The following is a 27,048-nucleotide window of genomic DNA, read 5'->3' as shown; positions in this document are numbered from 1 at the left end:
CTTTTCTCCATTGTATATTCTTGTCTCCTTTATCAAAAATAAGGTGACCATATGTGCATGGGTTTATCTCTGGGCTTTCTATCCTGTTCCATTGATCTATATTTCTGTTTTTGTGCCAGTACCATACTGTCTTGATTGCTGTAGCTTTGTAGTATAGTCTGAAGTCTGGGAGCCTGATTCCTCCAGCTCCATTTTTCTTTCTCAAGATTGCATTGGCTATATATGGGGTCTTTTGTGTTTCCATACAGATTGTGAAATTTTCGTTCTAGTTCTGTGAAAAATGCCATTGGTAGTTTGATAGGGATTGCATTGAATCTGTAGATTGCTTTGGGTAGTATAGTCATTTTCACAGTGTTGATTCTTCCAATCCAAGAACATGGTATATCTCTCCATCTGTTTGTATTACCTTTAATTTCTTTCATCAGTGTCTTAGTAGTTTTCTGCATACAGGTCTTTTGTCTCCTTAGGTAGCTTTATTCCTAGGTATTTTATTCTTTCTGTTGCAGTGGTAAATGGGAGTGTTTCCTTAATTTCTCTTTCAGATTTTTCATCATTAGTGTATAGGAATGCAAGAGATTTCTGTGAAGTAATTTTGTATCCTGCTACTTTACCAGATTCATTGATTAGCTCTAGTAGTTTTCTGGTAGCACCTTTAGGATTCTCTATGTATAGTATCATGTCATCTGCAGTGAGAGTTTTACTTTTTCTTCTCCGATTTGGATTCCTTTATTTCTTTTTCTTTGATTGCTGTGGCTAAAACTTCCAGAACTATGTTGAATAATAGTGGTGAGAGTGGACAACCTTGTCTTGTTCATGATCTTAGAGGATACTGTTTCAGTTTTTCACCATTGAGAGCAATGTTGGCTGTAGGTTTGTCATATATGGCCTTTATTATGTTGAGGTAAGTTCCCTCTATGCCTACTTAGTGGGTGGGTTTTATCATAAATGAGTGTTGAATTTTGTCAAAAGCTTTTTCTGCATCTGTTGAGATTATCATATGGTTTTTATTCTTCAATTTTTAATATGTTTTGTCACATTGATTGGCTTGCATATAATGAAGAATCCTTGCATTTGTGGGATAAACCCCACTTGATCATGGTATATAATCCTTTTAGTGGATTCTGTTTGCTAGTATTTTGTTGAGGATTTTTGCATCTATGTTCATCAGTGATACTGGCCTGTAGTTTTCTTTCTTTGTGACATCTTTGTCTGGTTTTGGTATCAGGGTGATGGTGGCCTCGTAGAATGAGTTGGGGAGTATTCCTCCCTCTGCTGTATCTTGGAAGATTTTGAGAAGGATTGGTGTTAGCTCTTCTCTAAATGTTTGGTAGAATTCGCCTGTGAAGCCATCTGGTACTGGACTTTTGTTTGTTGGAAGATTTTAAATCACAGTCTCAATTTCAGTGCTTGTGATTGGTCTGTTTATATTTTCTATTTCTTCCTGGTTCAGTCTTGGAAGTTTATGCTTTTCTAAGAATATGTCCTTTTCTTCAAGGTTGTCCATTTTATTGGCATATAGTTGCTTGTAGTCATCTCTCATGATCCTTTGTATTGCTGCAGTGTCAGTTTTTACTTCTCATTTTTCTTTTCTAATTCTATTGATTTGAGTCTTCTCCCGTTTTTTTGTGATGAGTCTGGCTAACGGTTTATCAATTTTATCTTCTCTAAGGACCAGCTTTTAGTTTTATTGATCTTTGCTATTGTTTCCTTGATTTCTTTTTCATTTATTTCTGATCTGATCTTTATGATTTCTTTCCTTCTGCTAAATTTGGGGGTTTTTTTTTGTTGTTGTTCTTTCTCTAATTGCTTTAGGTGTAAGGTTAGGTTGTTTATTTGAGATGTTTCTTGAGGTAGGATTGTATTGCTATAAACGTCCCTCTCAGAACTGCTTTTGCTGCATCCCATAGGTTTTGGGTCATTGTGTTTTCATTGTCAGTTTTTTCTAGGTATTTTTTGATTTCCTCTTTGATTTCTTCAGTGATCTCTTGGTTAGTAGTGTATTGGTTAGCCTCCATGTGTTTTTATTTTTTACAGATTTTTTTCCTGTAATTGATACCTAGTCTCATAGTGTTGTGGTTGGAAAAGATACTTGATATGATTTCAATTTTCATAAATTTACCAAGGCATGATTTGTGACCCAAGATATGATCTGTCCTGGAGAATGTTCCATGAGCACTTGAGAAGAAAGTGTATTCTGTTGTTTTTGGATGGAATGTCCTATAAATATCAATTAAGTCCATCTTGTTTAATGTGCCATTTAAAGCTTGTGTTTCCTTATTTATTTTCATTTTGGATGATCTGTCCATTGGTGAAAGTGGGGTGTTAAAGTCCCCTACTAGGATTGTGTTACTGTCGATTTCCCCTTTTATGGCTGTTAGCATTTGCCTTATGTATTGAGGTGTTCCTATGTTGGGTGCATAAATATTTACAATTGTTATATCTTCTTCTTGGATTGAGCCCTTGATCATTATGTAGTGTCCTTGTCTCTTATAATAGTCTGTATTTTTTCAATTTTATTTTATTTTATTTTTTATTTTTTTAAATAAAAGCCTCTTTCTTTCTTTATTTTTGGCTGTGTTGGGTCTTCGTTTCTGTGCAAGGGCTTTCCCTAGTTGTGGCGAGCGGGGGCCACTCTTCATCGCGGTGCGCGGGCCTCTCACTGTCGAGGCCTCTGTTGTTGCGGAGCACAAGCTCCAGACGTGCAGGCTCAGTAGTTGTGGCTCAGGGGGCTAGTTGCTCCGTGGCATGTGGGATCTTCCCAGACCAGGGCTCGAACCCATGTCGCCTGGATTGGCAGGCAGATTCTCAACCACTGCGCCACCAGGGAAGCCCAATAGTTTGTATTTTAAAGTCAGTTTTGTCTGATATGAGAATTGCTACTCCAGTTTTCTTTTGATTTCCATTTGCATGGAATATCTTTTTCCATCCCCTCACTTTCAGTCTGTATGTGTCACTAGGTCTGAAGTGGGTCTCTCATAGACATATACGGGTCTTGTTTTTGTATCCATTCATGCAGTCTATGTCTTTTCATTGGAGCATTTAATCCATTTACATTTAAGGTAGTTATCAATATATCTGTTTCTATTACCATTTTCTTAATTGTTTTGGGTTTGTTATTGTAGGTCTTTTCCTTCTCTTGTGTTTCCTTCCTAGAGAAGTTCCTTTAGCATTTGTTGTAAAGCTGGTTTGGTGGTGCTGACTTCTCTTAGCTTTTGCTTGTCTGTAAAGGTTTTAAATTTCTCCATCAAATCTGAATGAGATCCTTGCTGGGTAGAGTAATCTTGGTTGTAGGTTTTTCCCTTTCATCACTTAAACTATGTCCTGCCACTCCCTTCTGGCTTGCAGAGTTTCTGCTGAAAGATCAGCTGTTAACCTTACGGGATTTACCTTGTATGTTATTTGTTGCTTTTCCCTTGCTGCTTTTAACATTTTTTCCTTGTATTTAATTTTTGATGGCTTGATTAATATTTGTCTTGGCGTGTTTCTCCTTGGATTTTTCATGTATGGAACTCTGCGCTTCCTGGACTTGATTGACTATTTCCTTTCCCATATTAGGGAGGTTTTTAACTGTAATCTCTTCAAATACTTTCTCAGTCCCTTTCTTTTCTTTTCTTCTTCTGGGAAGAAGTCCCTATAATTCGAATGTTGGTGTGTTTAATGTCCCAGGGGTCTCTGAGACTGTCCTCAAATCTTTTCATTCTTTTTTCTTTATTCTGCTCTGCAGTAGTTATTTCCACTATTTTATCTTCCAGGTCACTTATCTGTTCTTCTACCTCAGTTATTCTGCTATTGATTACTTCTAGAGAATTTTTAATTTCATATTTTGTGTTGTTCATCATTGTTTGTTTGCTCTTAAGGTCTTCTAGGTTCTTGTTAAATGTTTCTTGTATTTTCTCCATTCTATTTCCAAGATTTCAGATCATCTTTACTATCATTATTTTGAATTCTTTTTCAGGTAGACTGCCTGTTTCCTCTTCATTTGTTTGGTCTGGTGGGTTTTTACCTTGCTCCTTCATCTGCTGTGTGTTTCTCTGTCTTCTCATTTTGCTTAGCTTAATGTGTTTGGGGTCTCCTTTTCACAGGCTGCAGTTTCGTAGTTCCCATTGTTTTTGTTGTCGGCCCCCAGTGGCTAAGGTTGGTTCCGTGGGTTGTGTAGGCTTCCTGGTCAAGGACACTGGTGCCTGTGTTCTGGAAGATGAGGCTGCATGTTATCTTTCTGGTGGGCAGGACCACGTCTGGTGGTGTGTTTTAGGGTGTCTGTGACCTTATTATGATTTTAGGCAGCGTCTCTGCTAATGGGTGGGGTTGTGTTCCTGTCTTGCTAGTTGTTTGGCATAGGGTGTCAAGCACTGTGGCTTGCTGGTCGTTGGGTGGAGCTGGGTCTCAGTGTTGAGATGGCGTTCTGTGGGAGAGCTTTTGCTGTTTGATATTACGTGGAACTGGGAGGTCTCTGGTGGAACTCGGCTCTCCCACCTCAGAGGCACAGGCCTGATACCCGGCTGGAGCACAAAGACCCTATCAGCCCCATGGCTCAGAAGAAAAGGGAGAAAAAAAAAGAAAAAAATAAAGTTATTAATTTAAAAAATTATTAAAAAGAAAAAAATTTAAAAGTAATTGAAAGAAAGAAGAGAGCAACCAAACCAAAAACCAAATCCACCAACGATAACAAGTGCTAAAAACTATACCAAAAAAAACCCAAAAACGGACAGAACCCTAGGACAAATGGTAAAAGCAAAGCTATACAGACAAAATCAAACAAAGGTGCATACACATATACACTCACAAAAAGAGAAAAAAGGGAAAAAAATATATATATCGTTGCTTCCAAAGTCCACCGCCTCAATTTGGGATGATTCGTTTTCTATTCAGGTATTCCAGAAATGCAGGGTTCATCAAGTTGACTGTGGAGATTTAATCTGCTGCTCCTGAGGCTGCTGGGAGAGATTTCCCTTTCTCTACTTTTTTTCGTGCAGCTCCTGGGGTTCAGCTTTGGATTTGGCTCTGCCTCTGCCTGTAGGTCGCCTGAGGGCATCTGTTCCCCACCCAGATAGGACGGGGTAAAAGGAGCAGCTGATTAGGGGGCTCCGGCTCACTCAGTCTGGGGGAAGGGAAGGGTACAGAATGCTGGGCGAGCCTGTGGCGGCAGAGGCCAGGGTGACGTTGTAACAGCCTGAGGTGTGCCGTGTGTTCTCCCAGGGAAGTTGTCCCTGGATCACGGGACCCTGGCAGTGGCGAGTTGCACAGGTTCCCGGGAGGGGAGGTGTGGATAGTGACCTGTGCTCGCACACAGGCTCCTTGGTGGCGGCAGCAGCAGCCTTAGCGTCCCATGCCCTTCTCTGGGGTCTGCGGTGATAGCCGCGGTTCGTGCCCTTCTCTGAAGCTTGTTTAGGCGGTGCTCTGAATCCCCTCTCCTCTCGCACCACGAAACAATGGTCTCTTGCCTCTTAGGCAGTTCCAGCCTTTTTCCCGGACTCCCTCCCGGCTAGCTGTGTCGCACTAGCCCCCTTCAGGCTGTGGTCACGCTGCCAACCCCAGTCCTCTCCCTGGGATCTGACCTCTGAAGCTTGAACCTCAGCTCCCAGCCCCCGCCCGCCCCGGCGGCTTAGCACACAAGCCTCTCAGGCTGGTGAGTGCTGGTCGGCACCAATCCTCTGTGAGGGAATCCCCTTTGCCCTCCACACCCCTGTTGATGCGCTCTCCTCCATGGCTCTGAAGCTTTCTCCCTCCGCCACCCCCCAGCCCCGTCTCTGCCCGTTAATTCCTAGTGTGTGGAAACCTTTCCTCCTTCACAGCTCCCTCCCACTGGTGCCGGTCCCGTCCCTATCCTTTTGTCTCTGTTTTTCCTTTTCTCTTTTGCCCTACCCAGGTACGTGGGGGGTTTCTTGCCTTTTGGGAGGTCTGAGGTCTTCTGCCAGCGTTCAGTAGGTGTTCTGTAGGCTTTGTTCCACATGTAGATGTATTTCTGACGTATTTGTGGGGAGGAAGGTGATCTCCACGTCATACTCCTCCGCCATCTTGAATTTTGGCTAATAAGTTTGTCTTCCTTGTTTTAAATATCTGAAAGTGAGAATCACCTTACTTACTGAATGCTTACTAGGTGTACTCACTGTGCTAGATGCTACAGTGGTGTTTGACAAGACAGTTAAGATACCTCTTCTCATATGTTGCTTTACAGACTTTACACCACTAAAGTAATCCTATTTGTTGCGTGAACAGTTACACTTTGCATTTAAAAGTTAACAAGGGTTCTGTTGAGTTTTAATGAGTTACGCCTCTGTAATTTCAATATAGACCTTTGTATTTTAAAAAAAATTTTTGTTTTTGTACTTGTGTATGAATTCTTTCTAGACTCAAACGGACATCACCAACAGCCTATTGTGATTGCTGGGAGAAGTGTAAATGTAAAACTCTGATTGCTGGACAGAAATCTGCTCGGCTCGATCTACTTTATCGCCTGCTCACTGCTACTAATTTGGTCACTCTGCCAAATAGCAGGCAAGTAGTGGGATTTTTAGGACATAAATTGAGTTGTAAAAGCACAGCATAGGTAAGTAGCCTCTCCTCCTCCGCATAACAATGTGCTGTTTTGCAGGGGAGAGCACCTCTTACTCTTTTTAGTGCAGACAGTTGCGAGGCAGACAGTAGAGCACTGCCAGTACAGACCTCCTCGAATCAGGGAGGATCGTAACCGAAAAACAGCCAATCCTGAAGGTGAGTTAATTTGACAGTTATGACATATAGGAAAAGCGGTATGTTTATTTCTGCCTTACCCACTATTTCTTTTCTTTTTCTTTTTAGATTCAGATATGCCTGATCATGACTTAGAACCCCCCAGATTTGCCCAGCTTGCCTTGGAGCGTGTTCTACAGGACTGGAATGCTTTGAAATCTATGATTATGTTTGGGTCACAGGAGAATAAAGACCCGTATGTATTCATTAACATTTTTTTAGAGTTATTTATTTCCCATGTTAGTGTAGGCGATTACAGTGCATTCTTTCTTTCCCCTCAAGTCTCAGTGCCAGCAGCAGGATAGGCCATCTTTTGCCAGAAGAGCAAGTATACCTCAATCAGCAAAGTGGCACAATTCGGTTGGACTGTTTCACTCACTGCCTTATAGTCAAGTGTACAGCAGATATTTTGGTAAGTCCTTTGAATAATTATTTACAAGCACATGAAAAGGATGTTTTTTTACGTAGTTTCCCATAATTTTACTAATCAAGCTCCCAAGTACCAGTAAGCTCTAATTAAATAGTGCATTAAGGGGAATGGAATTTTGGGGGTGATTTAAATTTCTCATTTTAGATCAATCAATGAAAGCTCCTTCTTTCATTCTAAATAAAAATCCTAGAGTGTATTAAAAATACAACAGTATAGGGCTTCCCTGGTGGCACAGTGGTTGAGAGTCCGCCTGCCGATGCAGGGGACACGGGTTCGTGCCCTGGTCCGGGAAGATCCCACATGCCGCGGAGCGGCTGGGCCCGTGAGCCATGGCCGCTGAGCCTGCGCGCCTGGAGCCTGTGCTCCGCAACGGGAGAGGCCACAACAGTGAGAGGCCCTAGTACCGCAAAAAAAAAAAAAAAACCAGTATAAAAATGTATGAAGCAGTGTTCAAGATTAATAGTAACTCAGTGTGAATTTTTTTTAAATATCTTTTTGCTGTGAAATTAGAAAAGAATATAAACTATAAAACCCAGTGCTGATGAGACTTGGACACTGATGAGGTGGCATTGCATTTGGTACTCCTTTGGAAAACAACTTGTCAGTGTCAAGAACCATAAAACTAACATTGCCCTCAGAAGTTTTCATAAAGAAATAATCTACAATATGGGAAAGAAAAAGATTGTGTCACAGCATAATACAAAATTGAAAAACAAATACTTTTATGGATCCGATAATAGAGGACTATTGACTCAAGTCAACCACTTACTGAAATGTAATGCAGTGATTTAAAAATAAAGGTTATTTTAAGTAACATTTAAAAAACAACAGGGAAAACAATGTGGAATTGGGTGTTCTCTGTAATTAATAACTTTATGATACACCATGTGTAGAAATGCGACTAGAAAGTAATAATGGTTAAGTGAGAGGGATGGGATTATGAATATATTAATGTAAATATTTGAGTCTACTCTGATGTTTTGGTAAGTACCCTGTACTGAGTGAAATATATTCTTTCTCTGATTTGATATATTAGGTTTTGTTCTGCTAAATAGTAATTGATATTCATAGGAGTTTGAGACTAAAAAACAAGAAATCAGACATTTGAGAACCACTGTAGGTCAAGCGTAGTGGTGGTGGGTATGTGGCATAAATTAATCACTGACATTGTAATTGTTTTGGTTAAATATATTTTGATGTTTTTATTATGAAATGTTAATAGCGAAAAAGTGTTAGAACTTTTTCCTTTATGAATGTCTAAACATCTTAGGAGATGTCTCAACATTAATAGAGTGGATTACTATTTTTAAAGCTTTTAGATACTCTACTAGGTACACTAGTGAAAGAACTCCAAAACAAATACACACCGGGACGTAGAGAAGAAGCTATTGCTGTAACAATGAGGTTTTTGCGATCAGTTGCAAGAGTTTTCGTCATCCTTAGTGTGGAAATGGCTTCATCTAAAAAGAAAAAGTAAGACATTCTTTTTTATTTTGGCTTCTATATAATTTTGCTCACATTTTTTTGTGATAGTGATAAAATTTTGTATATGAAAGGATTCAGAAGATTCCTGTATTTCCCTTTTTGCTCTAGCAACTTTATTCCACAACCAATTGGAAAATGTAAGCGTGTATTCCAAGCACTGTTACCTTACGCAGTAGAAGAATTGTGCAATGTAGCAGAGTCACTGATTGTTCCTGTCAGAATGGGTATTGCTCGTCCAACTGCACCTTTTACGCTGGCAAGTACCAGCATAGATGCCATGCAAGGCAGCGAGGAATTATTTTCAGTGGAACCACTGCCACCAAGACCATCATCTGATCAGTCTAGCAGGTAAATTTCTGTCTGGTAACAGATTCTGATTAATTCTTTCTCTGGAAATGTCACAAATGTTACTAAAACTTTTGCATAAGCACTCAGGTCCTGTACAGGATCATTTGTGTAACCAATGGTAAAGATTTTACTTAGTTTGGAACATGTGAAAAGCACTTTAAAAACTACATGTGTCTACACATCTAAAGTAATAGATCTGTAGTTGTGGGGTTTTTGTTTGTTTGGAAAAGCACTATTTTTATTATGCCAGTAAAGTAATCTGGTAAGAAAGTTTACTTTAGACTTCTGTACTTCATTACTTTCTGGCTTTTCTTACCTTTAAATATAGCCTGCTATAAGGCCAAGTTGAAGAATGAAAAGCCTTGTTAACTTTCTCTGTGTCCAAAGCCTTGGGTTAGGGGGCAGCTTGTTACTATATAATGTAAATAAACAACCAGAATGGTGGCATTTAAAAATATTCTCTACAACCATATTATATAGGATAAGGCTAAAACAATTCAATAAAAATGTTTCTAGTTATAAGATTACTTATTCTTAAATCTCATTTTTCCGTTTGTTTGATAGTTTCCCTAACTAGGCTCTAAGTTTGCTGAGTCAGAATGTTTAGAAACTAAAATGTTCTGGTGTCTTTTATCACAGTGCTTCTCAAATTTTAATATGCATGCAAATCACTTGGGTATCTTATTTAAATGCAGAAGCTGATTCTGGAGGTCTGTGTGGGGCCTGAGATTCTGTATTTCTTAGGAACTTTCAGGTAGGACAGTGCCAATACTTCTGCTTTAGGGGCCACACTTCTGAGTTGCAAGGTTTTAGAGATCTTTTGCAAATATTTGTTTATTTTATTTGGTTTTCTCAAGTCTGATTTTGTTACTGTGTGCATGTGTTACTAGTGTTTTAATAAGGATCTTTTGGAGCTGAAGACCCTTATTCCTCTTTTCTGGAAAACAACTGTGTGTTAATAAAGCCCTTCTTTAGTATTTGGGCCATTTCCCAAGACTTGTTCTTTGGTTTTCATCTGTGTTGTTGTTGAGTGCTCTCTCTCATTATTCTCATTATTACTCCATATGCCAGTATGTATCCCAACTTTGCCTTTATTGTCTGGTTTCCTAGGACACCCTGGAATCTAAAGTCCAGGTTTGTCTATAAAAGTTCTCCAGTGGTAGCCTTGTCACTGATATACTTCCAGGATTTGCTGAAAACTGTAATAAATCGAGCTATATGTTTTCAGACTTGCCAAACCATATCTCATTATGCTAGCAGAACCCCTCTGTGTTCCGTGTGATGCTTCTGATCCTGATCCCCTGTGAGGAGCCCCCCAATTACTTATGTGGTATCACCTTGTGAATTCTTTGTACCCTTCCCTTGGTTTTGTTCTAGAACATAGAAATTTCTATCTGTTGAACAGATTTTGGGATCATCTCATCTATAAACAATGCCCATAGCCTGTTCCTACTGTTTTCAAGATTTTTTGTCAGCTTGCCCTGCTTCTTAGTCGTTTTATTAAAATACTGTGCACTCTTAAACTTTCCTCTTCATTCTTGGTTGGTTCTTTGGCCGATCTCTGATGTCTTCCCAGAAGGTCTCATGATAATCAAGAGATAATAGTGCTAATGTTTTCTATAACTGTTGATATAAGTCCTTCATTGTAATAAAGTACAATCACTCCTCATAAGGGTGTATTTTGACCAGTGTTCCAAGAATGTATTTAAAAAGTACACACTTGACCAGTCTTTGGGATTTCCCATATCTTGGATGGTAGATGGTGTATATCAGCAGTCCCCAACCTTTCTGGCACCAGGCACCGGTTTCGCGGAAGACAGGTTTTCTATGGACTGGTAGTGGGGGTTGGGGGGGATGGTTCAGGCGGTAATTCGTGCAGTGGGGAGCCCCAGATGAAGCTTTGCTTACTCCCTGCCCCCCTCCTGCTGTTCGGGCCCGGTTCCTAAAAGGCCGCGTGGACCAGGAGTGGTGCTCGGCCTGGGGGTTGGGGACTGCTGGTGTATATCACTCCATTGAGTGTAAAGTCTTGAGTTGAATAGCTTTGCTTTTTATGTTGCTTCCCTCCACCTCTTTAAAACTCTTCTGTCTTTATTAATTAATCTGTTTCTACTCTACCTGCCAAATGGTGTGTTATTGCAGAATGCGGAGAACTGAAGGGAGGGAGTGATTGGGGAATATTTCCAAAGGATGGATCTGGTGACAGTCATCCAGACTTCCCCGAGGATGCAGACATAGATTTAAAAGATTTAGATAAAATTTTACTAATAATGGAAGACTTAAAAAACATTGGAAATACTTTTTTCAAATCCCAGAACTGGGAGACGGCCATTAAAAAATACACTAAAGTTTTAAGGTATGTGGAAGGCTCGAAGGCTGCTACTGAGAACACAGGTAGAGCAAAGCTGCAGCCTGTCGCTTGAGCTGTGTGCTGAATATCGGCGCTTGCAAACTGAAGATGTCCGATTGGCAGGGAGCAGTTGACAGTTGTTTGGAGGCCCTTGAAATAGATCCAGCAAATACCGAAACACTGTACCGTAGAGCCCAAGGATGGAAAGAACTAAAAGAAATATGATCAAGCATTGGCTGATCTTAAGAAAGCTCAGGAGATAGCACCAGAGGATAAAGCTATCCAGGCAGAATTGCTGAAAGTCAAGCAAAAGATCAAGGCACAGAAAGATAAAGAGAAAGAGAAGGCAGCTTATGCAAAAATGTTTGCTTAATAAGGAATTCAGTTTTGCTTAAATATGCATTGATTGTATAAAGCAAATAAGACAATTTAAGGGTTTTGTCTATTATGTATGATCCCTAATGTGTTCTACCATTGTTTACAGTCTAGGAATATGGGTAGGGATTCACTCTTAATAGACCAGTGTTACAAAATATGGTGAAGTTGATTTTGTTTTAAATGGCTCTCTGCATTACTCACAAAGGATAATGGTGTCCAGTGTATTTTAAACTCCTAGACACATCTTGTTTTAATAAATAGATGAAAACTTTAAAAAAAAAAAGAAAAAGAGAACCATGTCTCATAATAACAGCGGTTACTGAAATTTTAGTATGAACTTGAGGAACTTTCTTAAGCATCATATATGTATTTAATCTAAGTATTTAATCTAAAATCTGTTTTTAATTTTCCCAATAACTAATAGATACCCACTATCATCCTAATTTCAGAAGTGAGGAAACTGAGGCTCAGAGCATTTAGATAATTTGTTCAACGTCACACAGCTATTAAAGTTTATAGATATTTGGAGGTAATTCTAGATAGATATTTTCCTTTTTCCTATATCCCTGTATATTAGATGGCAGAGTAGAGAGAGAAATTGCTGCTTTGTGCTTACTGATAGTGTTGATGCATTGGATTAACCAACACCGAAGCCCACCCTACTTCATAGCACAAATTGCAGTCCTAAACTCTCACAGGTGCCGTCTTGTAATCAGAAGTTCTCTGAAGAGACTTTTTCCTGTCCCCATCTAGCCATGGCTGATGTAGGTAAATCTCTTGAAACCTGTTGCTCTTTCTTGATTTATATTTGGCTTTATGTATGTGAGGGGGGGACAAAAGAGGGGATTTCTATGACATAACTTCTATTTTGCTTAGACCCCAGACCTTTACCTGTGAAATCTATGGCTCCTGAAACTCTAGCCTAAGAGACACCAGCCAGATACCTCTGGTGCAAATGGTGGCACCGTTATCACTAGGATAGTTGTGCTTTGTTTTTGTTTAAATATTTTATTTAGTATTTTTAGGTGTTCCGTAGCAAGAGGGATTTCTCTGCACAATCTGGCAAACTGCTGGAAATAGGAGTCCCCAAAACTTGAAAGTATTTTAACAACTTCTGTTAGACTGGATTTCAGGACTGTGGTGCTTCATTGTGGCAGGAAGTGGGGAAGAAATTAAATCATGGTGTGAAGAAAACTGAAGCTCATTTCTAAATGGGGAGTTATAGTATGTTCTGTGTATTGGCAGTAACCTACCTACTAAGTTCATAAATTCTTAAAGTAACTACTTTGAGAACACTATTGGTCTTGTGGATGTTTGTTCCAGGATGTTTTTTTAAAGAAGAAATACTCATTGACCGTGGCTTGACATAATGTTGACTTTTATTTTTTAATATTGAGAATGTTGAAATCCTAGTGCTTGGAAATATCCTTATCTATTTATATTTTCCCTTTTTCAAAAATATTAATATATTATATTAGTTTTGGGTATACAACACAGTGATTTGATATATTTATACTTTATAAAGTGATCACCGAATTAAGACCAGTTACCATGTGTTATCTCTAAAGATTTTCTTTTAGCCTCTTCAATCCACTGTCTCTGAATTACCAGTTACTTGAATTTCTAGTATTAAACAGCAGATTTCTGTTTATTTGAAAGCAGAGTGTCTAAGTTGACTTTTCACGTGTAACTGGTTTGATTCTCATTTCTCAGAGCTGCTGAGGTGAGGAAAGAACACTATCAGTGTAAACACTTAAGGTCCTTTCATCTCTTTTAGACTGTGTTTCTTAATCTGTAAATAAAGTATAATAGTTAGGTCACAGGGTTATTAAACAACAATCTTCTGATCTCTGACCTGCATTTTAAACTGCATTCTCTGGTTCTCCTCTTTTATAACGGAGGCATCTGTCCATACTTGGCTGTTTCCAAGTCACATTTTTAAGGAAGTGAAACTTTTGCCACCAGTCATCTTTTGTTATGATTCTATTTTAAAATCATACTTTTGAACTTATTTTTTTCCCAATACTCATCAGCAAGTCAGTGGTTAATAAGCTGATGCAAAGTAGGTCATGTCAGTCAAGTCTTTTAAAAAGAGTAGGTTACTTGTAATAAGCACACTTTCGTTAGTGGATGAATGCTGCTATCAGAGCCTTTGGAAGTTGAAAGGTTTAGCAGTGGAAAAGGAAAAATTTTCCCCGTAGAAATACTTCAGTGGGAAGGACTCATAAAAGTATGTGCGTTAACACAGATTTGAAATGACTTACTAAAAAGTAAAAACAATTCTGAGATTTGTAAGTTAAATCTCTGGTAAAATGATTTCTTTGGGGTTCATATTATCTGATATACTATAGATTAATTATTGTCGGTTTCTAAGAAATTTTAGGTCAGATTTAAAACGGCATCCTAGCAAGTGAATCACATTGAGTAACACTGAGAAGCATAAATGTCTGAGCTGTATATCAGAGGTGTGGCAGCAGTATGCTCATAACCTGATTCCTTACAGCTCCAGTCAATCTCAGTCGTCCTACATCATCCGGAATCCACAGCAGAGGCGCATCAGCCAGTCACAGCCTGTTCGGGGCAGAGATGAAGAACAGGACGATATTGTTTCGGCAGATGTGGAAGAGGTGGTTTTAATTGTTTTAATTGTGGTAGATGAGAGGCTTTTATTTGGGAGGGAAGGGGAAAGTAGTCACAAGTTTATTAATAGCTAATAAACTACTATTAGTAATAATAGCTTACATGTATATGCTTCCACCTTTTAGACTTTTGTTATATGTTCTCATTTGTGGTTATACATCTTAAAATATGTTAGTAATCCTTGATTTACTGGCTAATAAAAAATTAGAAACATAAACTTGTTCTACTTAAGGGTTCATGGAAAAGATATTCTCAATGTTAAAAGAGTTTTTAGTAGTTTTGTGCAATGTATTCGAAGGTAGACAGGGTACTGCATATTATATAAATTTTATAATTGCAGAAGTTTAAAAAAAATATACTCCCAATACAATTTTTATAATTTTAAGGTTCTGTGTATGGACAGTAATCATAAACTTTGGGATATGTGGGCATAATTTTTGATACCAAATTATCACTAGCAACTGAAGATTTTGAAAACTGCTTAGTGTTACAATTCCCTATAGTTAGGGATCTTTGTATTTTAGTTTACTAAATGCTGTGGAGGAGTACTGGTAGAGAAGTGGGTTTATTTTGTACTTTGATTGTCTACAAATAAGATCTGGATTTAGGTTGAGGTGGTGGAGGGTGTGGCTGGAGAAGAGGATCATCATGATGAACAGGAAGAACATGGGGAAGAGAATGCTGAGGCAGAGGGACAACACGATGAGCATGATGAAGACGGTATGCAGGTTATTTGAGAAATTATTCAGTATGAGAAAGTCGGGTACTTTTAAGAGATATTAATAGAGAGAAAAGTGTAATTGATGTGTAGTGAAATGTTCATCATATTTCTGCTAGGGGATTCTGTAGTATGTCAGAATTTGAGGAGGTAGCTATGTACATATGTAAACATAAATATATATACTTTTATATATTTACATGTAGAAAATAATTTATCCTCTTTCCTTTTACCTTTTGGTTCACACTTTCTTCTTAAAAGGCTTTTAGAAATTAAAATAATCATAACCACATAACATTTGAAAATCAGAGAAAAGGAAAACAAATAACCCATAATCCCACCCAGATGCTAACAGTTTGTATTTTTACTTTCAGTCCTCCCCTGTACTGCCCCATTCCCATGCATGTCTTTTAGATATTGTATGTGTAAGTTTTTTTTTACTTTGTTTTTTTGACTTCGGCCTTTTTGCTACATAGTCATCATAACCATTCTTATTAGTATCCATAGGATGGACTTTTGGGGATCAGCTTTATTGAGGTATAATTGACATAAAATAAACTGCACATGTTGAAAATTTATAACTTAATATGTTTTGACGTCTATGTGAAGTACAAAGGATACACATGTTTAACCTTCCCCTCTTGGAATCCCAGTATGTAAAACAGATGAAAATGGAGCACTGGAGCTACCAGAGCTCTGCCCACTGGCTGGAGTCCTCCTGCCTAACATTTTTTACCTAAGGCTATGCAGGCCAGATTTTGAATCTGTGTCTACTGAGTACCATAATTTACCTAGTGATTCTTCTGCTAAGCAGGCAGTCGTGCATACTCTAGTAGTTATCACTTCTCTCTTCGGGGGCCCCCGACCCCTCCCAGTTCCCACCCTTACGATATTCTAGCTTATCAGCCTGACTTGATCCAGTGAGTTTCTACCTTTTCTTATTATTTAAATATATTTGCTAGGGAGTGACATGGAGCTGGACTTGTTAGCAGCAGCTGAAACAGAAAGTGACAGTGAAAGTAACCATAGCAACCAAGATAATGCTAGTGGGCGTAGAAGTGTTGTCACTGCAGCAACTGCTGGCTCAGAAGCAGGTATGTTACCTTCTCTTAGCAACTTTCTTGCTTATAACTAAGGCTGTGTGTGTAGAATTGGTTAAACTGTGCTCAGTATAATATGCACAGGGGTAGCTAACCCTTTTATTAACTTCATTTCTCCATAGATATTAGTGAAGAAGATTATTATTTCAATGACTTTTTGCTTTTCTGGTTTTTAAATAATGGATTATTTCTAAGGTTCATTTAAGAGTTCTAGTTAAACTATTTCAATGATGGGTTTTTGGACTATTGGATACAGTCTGGCATTCTGTTTAATATGTATATTTTCCTGAATGAGGGGGTACACTGTAATTTTAGATATCAACAAACTCACAATGATTTTGGTTTTAAAAATTAAAAACTTAGGTGCGAGCAGTGTTCCTGCCTTCTTTTCTGAAGACGATTCGCAATCAAATGACTCGAGTGATTCTGATAGCAGCAGTAGTCAGAGTGACGACATCGAACAGGAGACTTTTATGCTTGATGAGCCATTAGAGAGAACCACGAATAGCTCCCATGCCAACGGTGCTGCCCAAGCTCCCCGTTCCATGCAGTGGGCTGTCCGCAACACCCAACATCAGCGGGCGGCTAGCACAGCCCCTTCTAGCACATCCACACCAGCAGGCAAGTCTGTAAACTTGGTGTTCCTAAGGTTTAAAAATTATGCATGTTCCTCTAGAGAACAAATTAAATAATTTCAGAATAGTTCTTCATTGTTTTGCTGAGTTCAAATACAAAATTCCCTTCCCTAAAATTAGTGTGGTTTAAGAAAATGCTCATTTACCACATTTACTAATGTAATTGATCTTTTAATTTAAATATATACACTGTTAGTGAAACACAGTTAGCAACTAACATTAGCTTATTATGGTTGTCTTTTTTTTTTCCCTTATAGCAAGTTCAGCAGGTTTGATTTATATTGATCCTTCCAACTTACGCCGGAGTGGTACCATCAGCACGAGTGCTGCAGCTGCAGCAGCTGCTTTGGAAGCTAGCAATGCCAGCAGCTACTTAACATCTGCAAGCAGTTTAGCTAGGGCTTATAGCATTGTCATCAGACAAATCTCGGATTTGATGGGGCTTATTCCTAAGTATAATCACCTAGTATACTCTCAGATTCCAGCAGCTGTGAAATTGACTTACCAAGATGCAGTAAATTTACAGGTATGAAACCACTGCAAAGTTACTCATTCAAATATATTTTTTGGCTGTCTGTTATGAGAATTCCAGTATAATGGGAATTAATGTTACAAGTACTTAAATGTCTATATCATACTACTCTATCGAACTTAACTTTATCTGGATAGTTTTAACTGTTTTAGTTTGGTCTTTGTAGAACTATGTAGAAGAAAAGCTTATTCCCACTTGGAACTGGATGGTCAGTATTATGGATTCTACTGAAGCTCAATTACGTTATGGTTCTGCATTAGCATCTGCTGGTGATCCGGGACATCCCAATCATCCTCTTCATGCTTCTCAGAACTCAGCTCGCAGAGAAAGGATGACTGCACGAGAAGAGGCTAGTTTACGAACGCTTGAAGGCAGACGGTATGAAATTCTTTGTTTATGCTTGTATGTTTAGACAGAACCGTTATAGCCTAGAAGTTTAGAGCTTTTTGATTGCTATTACGTAAGACCTCACTCTGTTGTAAAGGAGGAAATACGTGCCTTGCATTACTTCTTTTAAACTGTTGTGTAGTTGAAGCAAAATAAGTTATAATCCAAGCTATTTTTAAAAATTTTTTTTAAATTCATTCATGTTGTAGTAATCTGATACTAAATTCTTCTCATTTTTGAAGTAGTTGGTCTACAGCCTTGTCTCATTCCCCAGGCCTCCCCCCTTGAAAGGCATATATTCATAGAAAGACTTATTTTGACCATGATTAAATATGAATATACTTTGTACTTGGGAAGGAGAAAGTCTGTGTAATTACCTAGCTGCTCTTTGGTTTCTAAAATCAGATTTCTTTTTCTACCTCCTGTAGAATCATAATTAAAGTATATTTGTTTATGTATTTATTGTGTTCTTTCTATTCAGTTACAAAATGACCTTTTTCAGGACTAGAAATTAGCCCACACATTGAAACTAGATTAGTGGCAGTGCTATATAGTGAAAATGTCCCATCCCTGAAGTTGAAGTCCTAGAATTTGGTTCTAGCTTTGGCTCAGGCTAAACAACCTTGCTACTTTGGGTGGACCATAAATGGAGGAAAGACAAGGGTCTAGGAGACTGCTTAGGAAATTTAACAAGGCTATGGTTGGAGTCTACAAGAGAAGTAATAGTCACCGAAGTAGGGCAGTGAAGGGCCAGTGAGGAGAGAGCGCTGAAATCATTACAAACAGAACTTAGGGCCGTGTTGGGGTATGGACCGGGGAGGAGGCAGAATTTACATCTTCTGAATTTAGATTCTGAATAACTAATACGAAAATTAAAAGAAAAATCTAAAGGAGTAGAGTGGACATACCTGCTTTTGAACATGTTGAGAACTGGGAGAGGATTTAGTGGAAATGTTTAGTATGCAAAATCGAATGCTTGGCAAAGAGACCTGGATTAGAGATAAAGACTTGAGAGGCAGCAGCTTTCCTGTCCTAGGAAGCCTGCTCCACCAGTAGACACAGGCCTTGTCTTCATTAGGCTAGTCACTACGCCAAAGAACACAGATTTCTGATACTAGATTTTCATTGGTGATAGGGTTCCCTTTTCTGTCTTGCTCCCACTCTCACTCTAATATAATAGGTTTATTGAGATGTAGTTCATATACCATACAGTTCACCTATTTAAAGTATATCGTTCCATAGTTTTGAGTATGCTGTGCAACGATCATCACAATTAGTATTAGAATGTTTTATTCGTTTCCACAAGAAGCCCCATACCTATTAGCAGTCACCTCCCGTTTTCCCCTACTTTCTAGTCCTAAGCAACCACTGATTTACTCTCTGTCTCTATAGATTTGCCTATTCTGGACATTTCATGTAATGGAATCATACAATATGTGGTTTCTTTTACCTAGCATAATGGTTTTAAGGTTCATCCATGTTTAGCATGTATCAATACATTATTTCCTAGTATTCCATGTCACATTTTGTTTTTCCACTCATAAGTTGATGGACATTTGGGTTGTTTACACCTTTTGACTATTATGAATAATGCTGCTATGAACAGATTGTGTACAGTTTTTTGTGTAGATAATGTGTTTTCAATTATCTTGGGTATATATCTAGTTGTAGAATTGCTGGATCATATGGTAACTCTCTTTAACCTTTTGAGGAACTGCCAGACTGTTTTCCAGTGTGACTGCACCATTTTACATTCTCAATAGCAGAGTATAAAGTTTCTAATTTATCCACATCCTTGCCAACACCTGTTATTATATGTCTTTTGGATTATAGCCATCCTAGTGGGTATGAAGTGGTTTCTCATTGTGGTTTTGATTTACATTTCTGTAATGGCTGATGAGCATCTTTTCATGTGCTTATTGGCCATTTGTGTATCTTTGGAGAAATGTCTGTTTAGATGTTTTATACATTTTAATTGGCTTCTTTTTTTATTATTGAATTTTATGAGTTCTTTATATAGTCTGGATACAACTTCCTTTCAGATACAGGATTTGCAGAAATTGTGCCCCATTCTGTGGATTGTCTTTTCATTTTCTTGAAGGTGTTCTTTGAAGGACATAGGTTTTTTAATTTGGGTAAAGTCCAGTGCTCTTTATTTTCTTCTGTTGCTTGTGCCTTTGGTGTCATTTTAGGCACACTTTTAGGTTCTCAAAGTGTGGTTCCCAGAATAGCAGCATCAAGATCACCTAAGAGCTTGTTAGAAATATAAATTATGGGTCCTACCCTAACCCATTCTTACTGAACCCATAGAGGTGGGTCCAACAACCTGTTTTCACAAGCCCTCCAGGTGATTTTGGTGGACACTGAAGTTTGAGAACCATTGTCTCTGGGGAAGGAGTACCTTCTGCCAATCCAGAGGACACTGGAATTTCTTTCCTTTATAAATGTATACAGTACTGTAAATAATATACAATGGTTACATTTCTAAGGCAGAGCCCAGGCGTAATGAGTTTTTATTTATGGATAGTCTCAGTTCCTAATTTTGCATATTTATAACAGTGGTACATTTCACATTTGTGTTCTTTTTGTAAACATCTTCATTTCTTTTTACTCCTATAGACGCGCCACATTGCTTAGTGCCCGTCAAGGAATGATGTCTGCTCGAGGCGACTTCCTAAATTATGCTCTGTCTTTAATGCGGTCTCATAATGATGAGCATTCTGATGTTCTTCCAGTTTTGGATGTTTGCTCATTGAAGCATGTGGCATATGTTTTTCAAGCCCTTATATATTGGATTAAAGCAATGAATCAGCAGACAACATTGGATACACCTCAGCTGGAACGCAAAAGGTAGCCATACTTGCCATGAGATTGTTTTAAGAAATACTTGCTGTGGTCTCCATTAGTACATTGTCTGATTTTTGGAGTAAGGAGAACATTGCAAACAGGAACATTTCATGTGGGCAGGTGGGCTTGAGTCCATCCAGCCACTCTCCATAGCTACTCCTCACTTAAAACATGAAACCTAAGAATCCAGTTAAGCTTTATGCTTGAGGTAGTTTGTCCTGATTGTTTTATCATGTTTTCTATTAGAGTTTGTGTAAGCACTCACTATTTCTTGGTGTGATTAGCCTTTTGCTTCTGTTGAACCTATTTTGTAGTTGTAGTACATTTGGCTGATTAGTCTGCCATTCCCAGAGTCTGAAACTTTATCCCAGTGTTTGAAATTGGTTAGATACTAAACTAACCTTTTCAGTCTTTTTTGCATCACATTTGCTCCTGTTCATACAGCACAAAATACTTCATGTAAAATGACTCACTTGTCTTTTTAAAGGACACGAGAACTCTTGGAACTGGGTATTGATAATGAAGATTCAGAACATGAAAATGATGATGACACCAATCAAAGTTAGTGTACAGAAAATCTGCTAATCTACTTCAAGAAATGGCTGCCTCAGTATTTCCCCTTCAAGCTTTTTAACTTCATTATTTTCTGTCTGGGTGGGAATTTCTCTTTTCTTCTCTATGTCCCGTTTCTTGCATTTTCTGTCCATTTTTCCTTATATATCCTTGCATTAATTACTTCATAAGGATGAGTTAAAGAAATATTATAAACTTTTTCAACAGTTAATATTTTTTCTATTTTGACTTTGTATCTCTCCTTTGCATTTCTCTTAGTTTTATGTTTACCTTTATTCTTAAGTGTGTTGGTACTACGTACATTTGAATAAAGTCTTAGCAGAACTTTTGCTAATACTGATGCAAAATAGACTGAGTCAAGAAAATGGAAAATACCAGTTATAACTTCCTATTTCATCAAAACTCAACAGTTAATGCAATAAAAAAGACAGAAAATATTCCAAATTCAAGAAATTTGGGGATTTTCTACGCTCTTATTTGTAGCTTTCAGGTATAATTTCAAGTAGGATTAAAATACTTTTCTAGTGGGGTCAGATAGTCTGCTTGCCTGTTTCTTATTATCATGTAGTACTTTATTCAGGCCTGGGAAAGACAACTTAACTTTAACTGCTATTTTTTGAGAACCCAGCCATAGCTCACTGCTATTTTCACAGCATACTGTAAGCACTGACAAAAGTTTTATTCCATTAATGGGAGTTGGTGCTGGTGTGCTGATTTCCTGTTGGGATGCATGAGTTGCCCAGACATTTCTCTGTTTATCTTCTTATATAGAGGAATCAGAACTTAAAAGTAAGCAGATGCTCAAATTTTAGCCCCTTTTGTGGAGTCATCAGTGAGCCAGGTCCTGAACATGCTCAGGAAACTAGCTATATTCAGGTCTAAATCTCTAGAGAGAGAAGAGGTGGATGTGGGTAGTGTCTGTCCAATACAAAATGGAACAGTATTTGTTACTGCTAATATTTTTTGCAAGTTTTTATTGTGTTAAAATACACATAAATGAAATTTATCATTGTAACCATTTTAAACCAATATTTTGAATCACCACTTTAAAATATTATCAAAATTTAGGACTATCAACTTGTTTTGAGTGGCATTAAAATTTTATAAAGAGATAACAGGAATTTTGGATTGAGCAGATGTAGATCCTTTTACCCTTCCCCAATAATTAATTTTTTAAAAAAACATTTTATCTCTTTATGTTTAGGTGCTACTTTGAATGATAAGGATGATGACTCTCTTCCTGCAGAAACTGGCCAAAACCATCCATTTTTCCGACGCTCTGACTCCATGACGTTCCTTGGGTGTATACCCCCAAATCCATTTGAAGTGCCTCTAGCTGAAGCCATCCCCTTGGCTGATCAGCCACATCTGTTGCAGGTGATTCACATAAACTAGGCTTAAGGTTTCTTTTTAGTTGAATTTACTTTTTTAAAGTGTTCAATGTAACTGTAATATTTTTATTAAAATTCCAGCCAAATGCTAGAAAGGAGGATCTTTTTGGCCGTCCAAGTCAGGGTCTTTATTCTTCATCTGCCAGTAGTGGAAAATGCTTAATGGAAGTTACAGTGGATAGAAACTGCCTTGAGGTAAGATAGTAAAAATCTTCGCAATATAATATTTGTGAGTTGAACACTTATCCCAGCGTCTAGTTTTTTGGAAATGCATTCAGAATATTGTATTTACCCAAATAACAGAAGTATCAGAAATTCTTGCCTTATGACATAATTAAAGGAATTCCAGTACTGTCATTAGTCTGCTTTGAGACTAACTTGCTGTGTTTGCCTGTTCCAGAGTTGATTGTTGTAATTCTGCTGAATATTTTAAATTTTTATACATATGAGCATATATAATATTGGCTTGTAACTTTTCTTTTTGAGTCTAGAATGGGAATAAAGTAATATTAATGATGATACCTAACATTTGTTGGATAATTCTATCTCCTGGGCACTGTCTCAATTAATCTTCACAACCATGTTGGGTAGAAAACATTATTATCCTGATTTTATGGGTAAGGCTTGGAGAGATTACATAAATTTCACGTGGGAATGTCTGTTGTTATAATACAACTAGTGAAATGACAGATCTAGTTTTTAGATGAAAGTCTGATTTGAGAGCCTAAAATTATACTATACTGTTTCTCCAGTGAAAAAGTAATAACACCATTTAAGAGTAGGCATATAGAAGACATGTACTTGAATAGAATTTTCTTTACTATCTAAGTATTAAAGGAGAATTTTATGCACATAAGACACTTAAGTAACCATAGATATTATAAAGATACCTTGAAGAGTTCTCTGAGGCTGCTCTGGTAAATGCACTGGAATTGGTGCTCATCCATGGGAATCAGATAGACAAGAAATAGATTGCAGCTTTGTAGTTGAAGTGCCAGAAGGGAATTATTTAACTGCCATGTGATCTCTGTGGAGTATTAGTAAGTTGAAAAGGAAATCTAGTCAGTTTGTTTTTTAATATCTAACATTTAAATGTAAAAATTCATAGGTTCTTCCAACTAAAATGTCTTATGCTGCCAATTTGAAAAATGTAACAAACATGCAAAATAGGCAAAAAAAGGAAGGGGAAGAACAGAATGTGGTGCCAGAAGAAGCTGAGAGTTCAAAACCAGGGCCATCTGCTCACGATCTTGCTGCACAATTGAAAAGCAGTTTACTCGCAGAAATAGGATTGACTGAAAGTGAAGGGCCACCTCTTACATCTTTCAGGTACTTGCTAAGTGATGATAGTTTTTCTATGCTATTACTTTATGGCTATTATAATTTTTGTAAGAGTTTTTATTTAGAAAATTTATAATTTTCTTTGTATATAAATAATAGGATGAAATATTATTTGTGTTTTCCTAGTTTATAATCAGAAATTTAAATATTAGAGTTTTCTGGATTTTGTTTTTTTGTGACTGTTTTGTGATTGATTGGCATTCTGATTTTCTCCTCCCTTTACTGAAGAAATTCTGACTCTGTTTTTAACGTTCAGTACTGAGTTAAAGTATATATCCATGTCAAATTGCCAATTATACACTTGTTAGCAGGAGCTCAGCTATGGGAGGGGAACATGTGAAAAAAAGAGCTTTATAGATTTGTGACTTTCACATTTGTTTGGGCTCACTCCTTTGCCAGGTTCACATTTAGTAAATCTCTTGCAAGTGGTAGGTTCTTTGCTTTCCCAGTAAAAATTTGCCTAATATATACTGTGACTCAGTATGGCTGATCACCTAATGATTTGTTGAGTGTCTGCTTTATGCTGTATGATTTTTGGTTATGTAATGTCAGATTTTTTTTTTTTTCTTTTTGGTTTGCTTAGGAGGAGTTAATCTAGTTTAGGAAACTATATACATCTTGTGTACACAGTCTAACAACCATAAAAGGCAAGGAAGAATTAGGGACTGGGATGGCCCAAGCTTCCTAGAGACAATATGATTTGAGCTGAGATGGTTCGAATGTGTAGAAGCAGATAGATTGAAGGAGAGAAGAATTAGAGGTAGAGAGACAAGCTATTATTCCTTCTGGCTAGTTGTTAAAAAGGGGGCTGAAGTAGAATATTGCCTTTGGGGATGAAAAGGAAACCATGGTTAGGAAAAGAAAACTTATGAAGGACTTGATCACTCTGGAGGGACCAAGGGAAGAATAAATTAAAATCTGTTCAAGTCCGTGCAGTAGGAAGATAGGTGGTACTATTGAAAGAAATCAGGAGGCATTGTCACTGTGGTGAAGAGGCCATATTCAGTTTCACCATGTTGAGTATGACTGAAGTGGATATATTTCACACAATGAAATTCTGGTCCATTGTGAACTAAAGAGGGGTCTGGGAATCATCTAGTGGAGACAGACACTGGACTTCAAGGAGAGGAGGTAAAACTAAAGATGAAGATGGAAGCCAGCCTGGGGATGTATCCTTACGTAAAGGACAGAAGGAATAATGGAGTAAAATTAAGAAGTTCTCCAAGGAACGAGTAGCTATAGAAAAGTTCTCCATTAGAGAGGATGTGGTTTTGAATTACTTAAGAGCTCAGAATATTAAAAGACCAAGTAATTACTGTTATTGACCAAAAACCAGGAAGTTTTTAGAGTTGCCTAAACTGCTTCCCCCTCTCCCCTTAAACTTCTTACAGGCCACAATGTAGCTTCATGGGAATGGTCATTTCCCATGATATGCTGCTAGGACGTTGGCGCCTTTCTTTAGAACTGTTCGGCAGGGTATTCATGGAAGATGTTGGAGCAGAACCTGGATCAGTATGTATTTTGAGCACTTTACATTCTATTCTGCCTGATAAGAACATATTTCAGAGGATAATTCTGTCATGCATTTGTTTTGTTGTTGTTTTTTTTAAGATCCTAACTGAATTGGGTGGTTTCGAGGTAAAAGAATCAAAATTCCGTAGAGAAATGGAAAAACTGAGAAATCAGCAGTCAAGAGATTTATCACTAGAGGTAAAGGTATTTAGATTTTCTTATCCTATACATATAGTTTGCTATTTATATAAAATTTAAAAACAAATAACAATTTTGTTTAGGGGATATGTACTATGTAATTAAAAATTTAAAGAAAATAAATGGTAATCATCAAATTTAGAGTAATGGCTATCTCTGGCAGTTGGTTTCCTAACATCCTGTGATGATGAGCAATGGGTTTGTTCGTTTAAGTATCATTATGAATACATGGATTAAAACTGTTTGGATGTGCTTCATTTCATTGATGCTCAAATTATCTTTCTGTGGCTAGCGAGAGTCCAATCTTTGACAACTTCCTTACGTTTTGATATGTCTCATTTTCTGTTATTTTCTGTCACAGACCTTAAATCAGCCATTTCTTCAAGAAGCCCTGCTTCCTTTTAGCAGGAAATTGTATTTTGAGATTATAATCTGGGCTCTAGGTTGCTCACTGCCTGTTGGGTTTGTCATTGTTTCTAGGCCTTTTAGTAGGAAATGCTCCTTTAAAAAAGGAAGAAGAAAATTATTTCATGAGTTCATACTGATACTCCTAATTCAAATTCAAGATTTAGGACCACAAGTTTGTTTTATTTTCACCTTTTAGTCTTTACTTCCTTTCTTCTGAACTGAATAATATCCAGCTTCCCAGCAACACTGATAAAATTACTCATTTGCTTTTATCCCACAGCATGCATACAATAGTCTTAGAATCATAGCATCAACACCACTACCAACAAAATGATTATTGAAAATAGCCCAAGATTTATTTGTAGTTTTTGTTCTTAGAGCATATCCAATTGGAGATGTACAGTCAAACTACATTGTTTAAAGTCACTTGAAATAATTCCTTTTGTGTGGTTTTGCTACCTACCATCTCATCTCCACACAATTAGGGCCTTTCAGTTCATTTTGCTTTTACTTTTTAGGGATTGCTCTCTCCTTTTTTTGACTTTGTTATGTTTCATAGTTAATGTAAAATATCTACAGTTGCAAGGTCAACTCTATAGAAGAAGGTTGTATTCAGAGAAATCTAATTTCCATTTCTGTCTCTTTTACTTTGTATTCCCCCTGCCCCCTTTCGGGTTTTTGTGGGTTTTTTGTTCTTGTTTTTAGCTTACTTCCCTCCCACCTTTCAAAAAATATATAATCCTGTGTGTATTCATTACGCATCTCTCTCCCCCACTCCCACCCTGAACATGCTATTATACATTTTACTCTATCTTGCTTTTCCCAGTTAACAGTATATCCTAGAGAGAAAGCCATGGCTATATATATAGAGAGATGTTCTGCCTTCTTTTTTTCCAGCTACCTAGTGTTAGCACCACATTTTATGGCTGTATCAATTTTTTTCATCCGGTTTCCTATTGATAGACATTTGGGTTTGTTTCCAGTCTTTTGCTGTTACAAATAGAGATGGGATGAATAATAGCCTTATGTGTGTTTCTCTATTTGGCTAG

At 37.7% G+C, this 27,048-nt stretch overlaps 1 protein-coding gene and 1 pseudogene across 8 annotated transcripts in view; both read left to right on the top strand.

Moving 5' to 3' along the window:
• The window catches only part of UBR5 (ubiquitin protein ligase E3 component n-recognin 5), a 141,681-nt gene that overhangs the window by 96,835 nt on the left and 17,798 nt on the right, over positions 1–27,048 (top strand). For 6 of the 8 annotated variants that reach the window (XM_033843190.2, XM_033843194.2, XM_033843191.2 and 3 more), the window contains exons 29-47: positions 6,349–6,495; positions 6,593–6,711; positions 6,799–6,925; positions 7,012–7,141; positions 8,472–8,632; positions 8,753–8,992; positions 14,221–14,344; positions 14,966–15,077; positions 16,038–16,169; positions 16,539–16,796; positions 17,068–17,336; positions 17,509–17,720; positions 20,349–20,579; positions 21,064–21,137; positions 22,354–22,526; positions 22,622–22,735; positions 23,649–23,869; positions 25,273–25,393; positions 25,493–25,597. In XM_033843190.2, coding sequence (XP_033699081.1) covers positions 6,349–6,495; positions 6,593–6,711; positions 6,799–6,925; positions 7,012–7,141; positions 8,472–8,632; positions 8,753–8,992; positions 14,221–14,344; positions 14,966–15,077; positions 16,038–16,169; positions 16,539–16,796; positions 17,068–17,336; positions 17,509–17,720; positions 20,349–20,579; positions 21,064–21,137; positions 22,354–22,526; positions 22,622–22,735; positions 23,649–23,869; positions 25,273–25,393; positions 25,493–25,597 — 3,070 coding nt within the window. The remainder of the gene's footprint in view (positions 1–6,348; positions 6,496–6,592; positions 6,712–6,798; positions 6,926–7,011; positions 7,142–8,471; positions 8,633–8,752; positions 8,993–14,220; positions 14,345–14,965; positions 15,078–16,037; positions 16,170–16,538; positions 16,797–17,067; positions 17,337–17,508; positions 17,721–20,348; positions 20,580–21,063; positions 21,138–22,353; positions 22,527–22,621; positions 22,736–23,648; positions 23,870–25,272; positions 25,394–25,492; positions 25,598–27,048) is intronic. The other 2 variants (XM_033843192.2, XM_033843189.2) reach the window with 1 other exon arrangement.
• On the top strand, positions 11,092–14,212 carry LOC109548330 (peptidyl-prolyl cis-trans isomerase D pseudogene; annotated as a pseudogene).

This window comes from Tursiops truncatus, chromosome 17, assembly GCF_011762595.2.
Source record: "Tursiops truncatus isolate mTurTru1 chromosome 17, mTurTru1.mat.Y, whole genome shotgun sequence".
Lineage (NCBI taxonomy): Eukaryota > Metazoa > Chordata > Mammalia > Artiodactyla > Delphinidae > Tursiops > Tursiops truncatus.
Note: the sequence above shows the minus strand (reverse complement) of the source record. Positions and strands in the feature narration are given on the sequence as shown.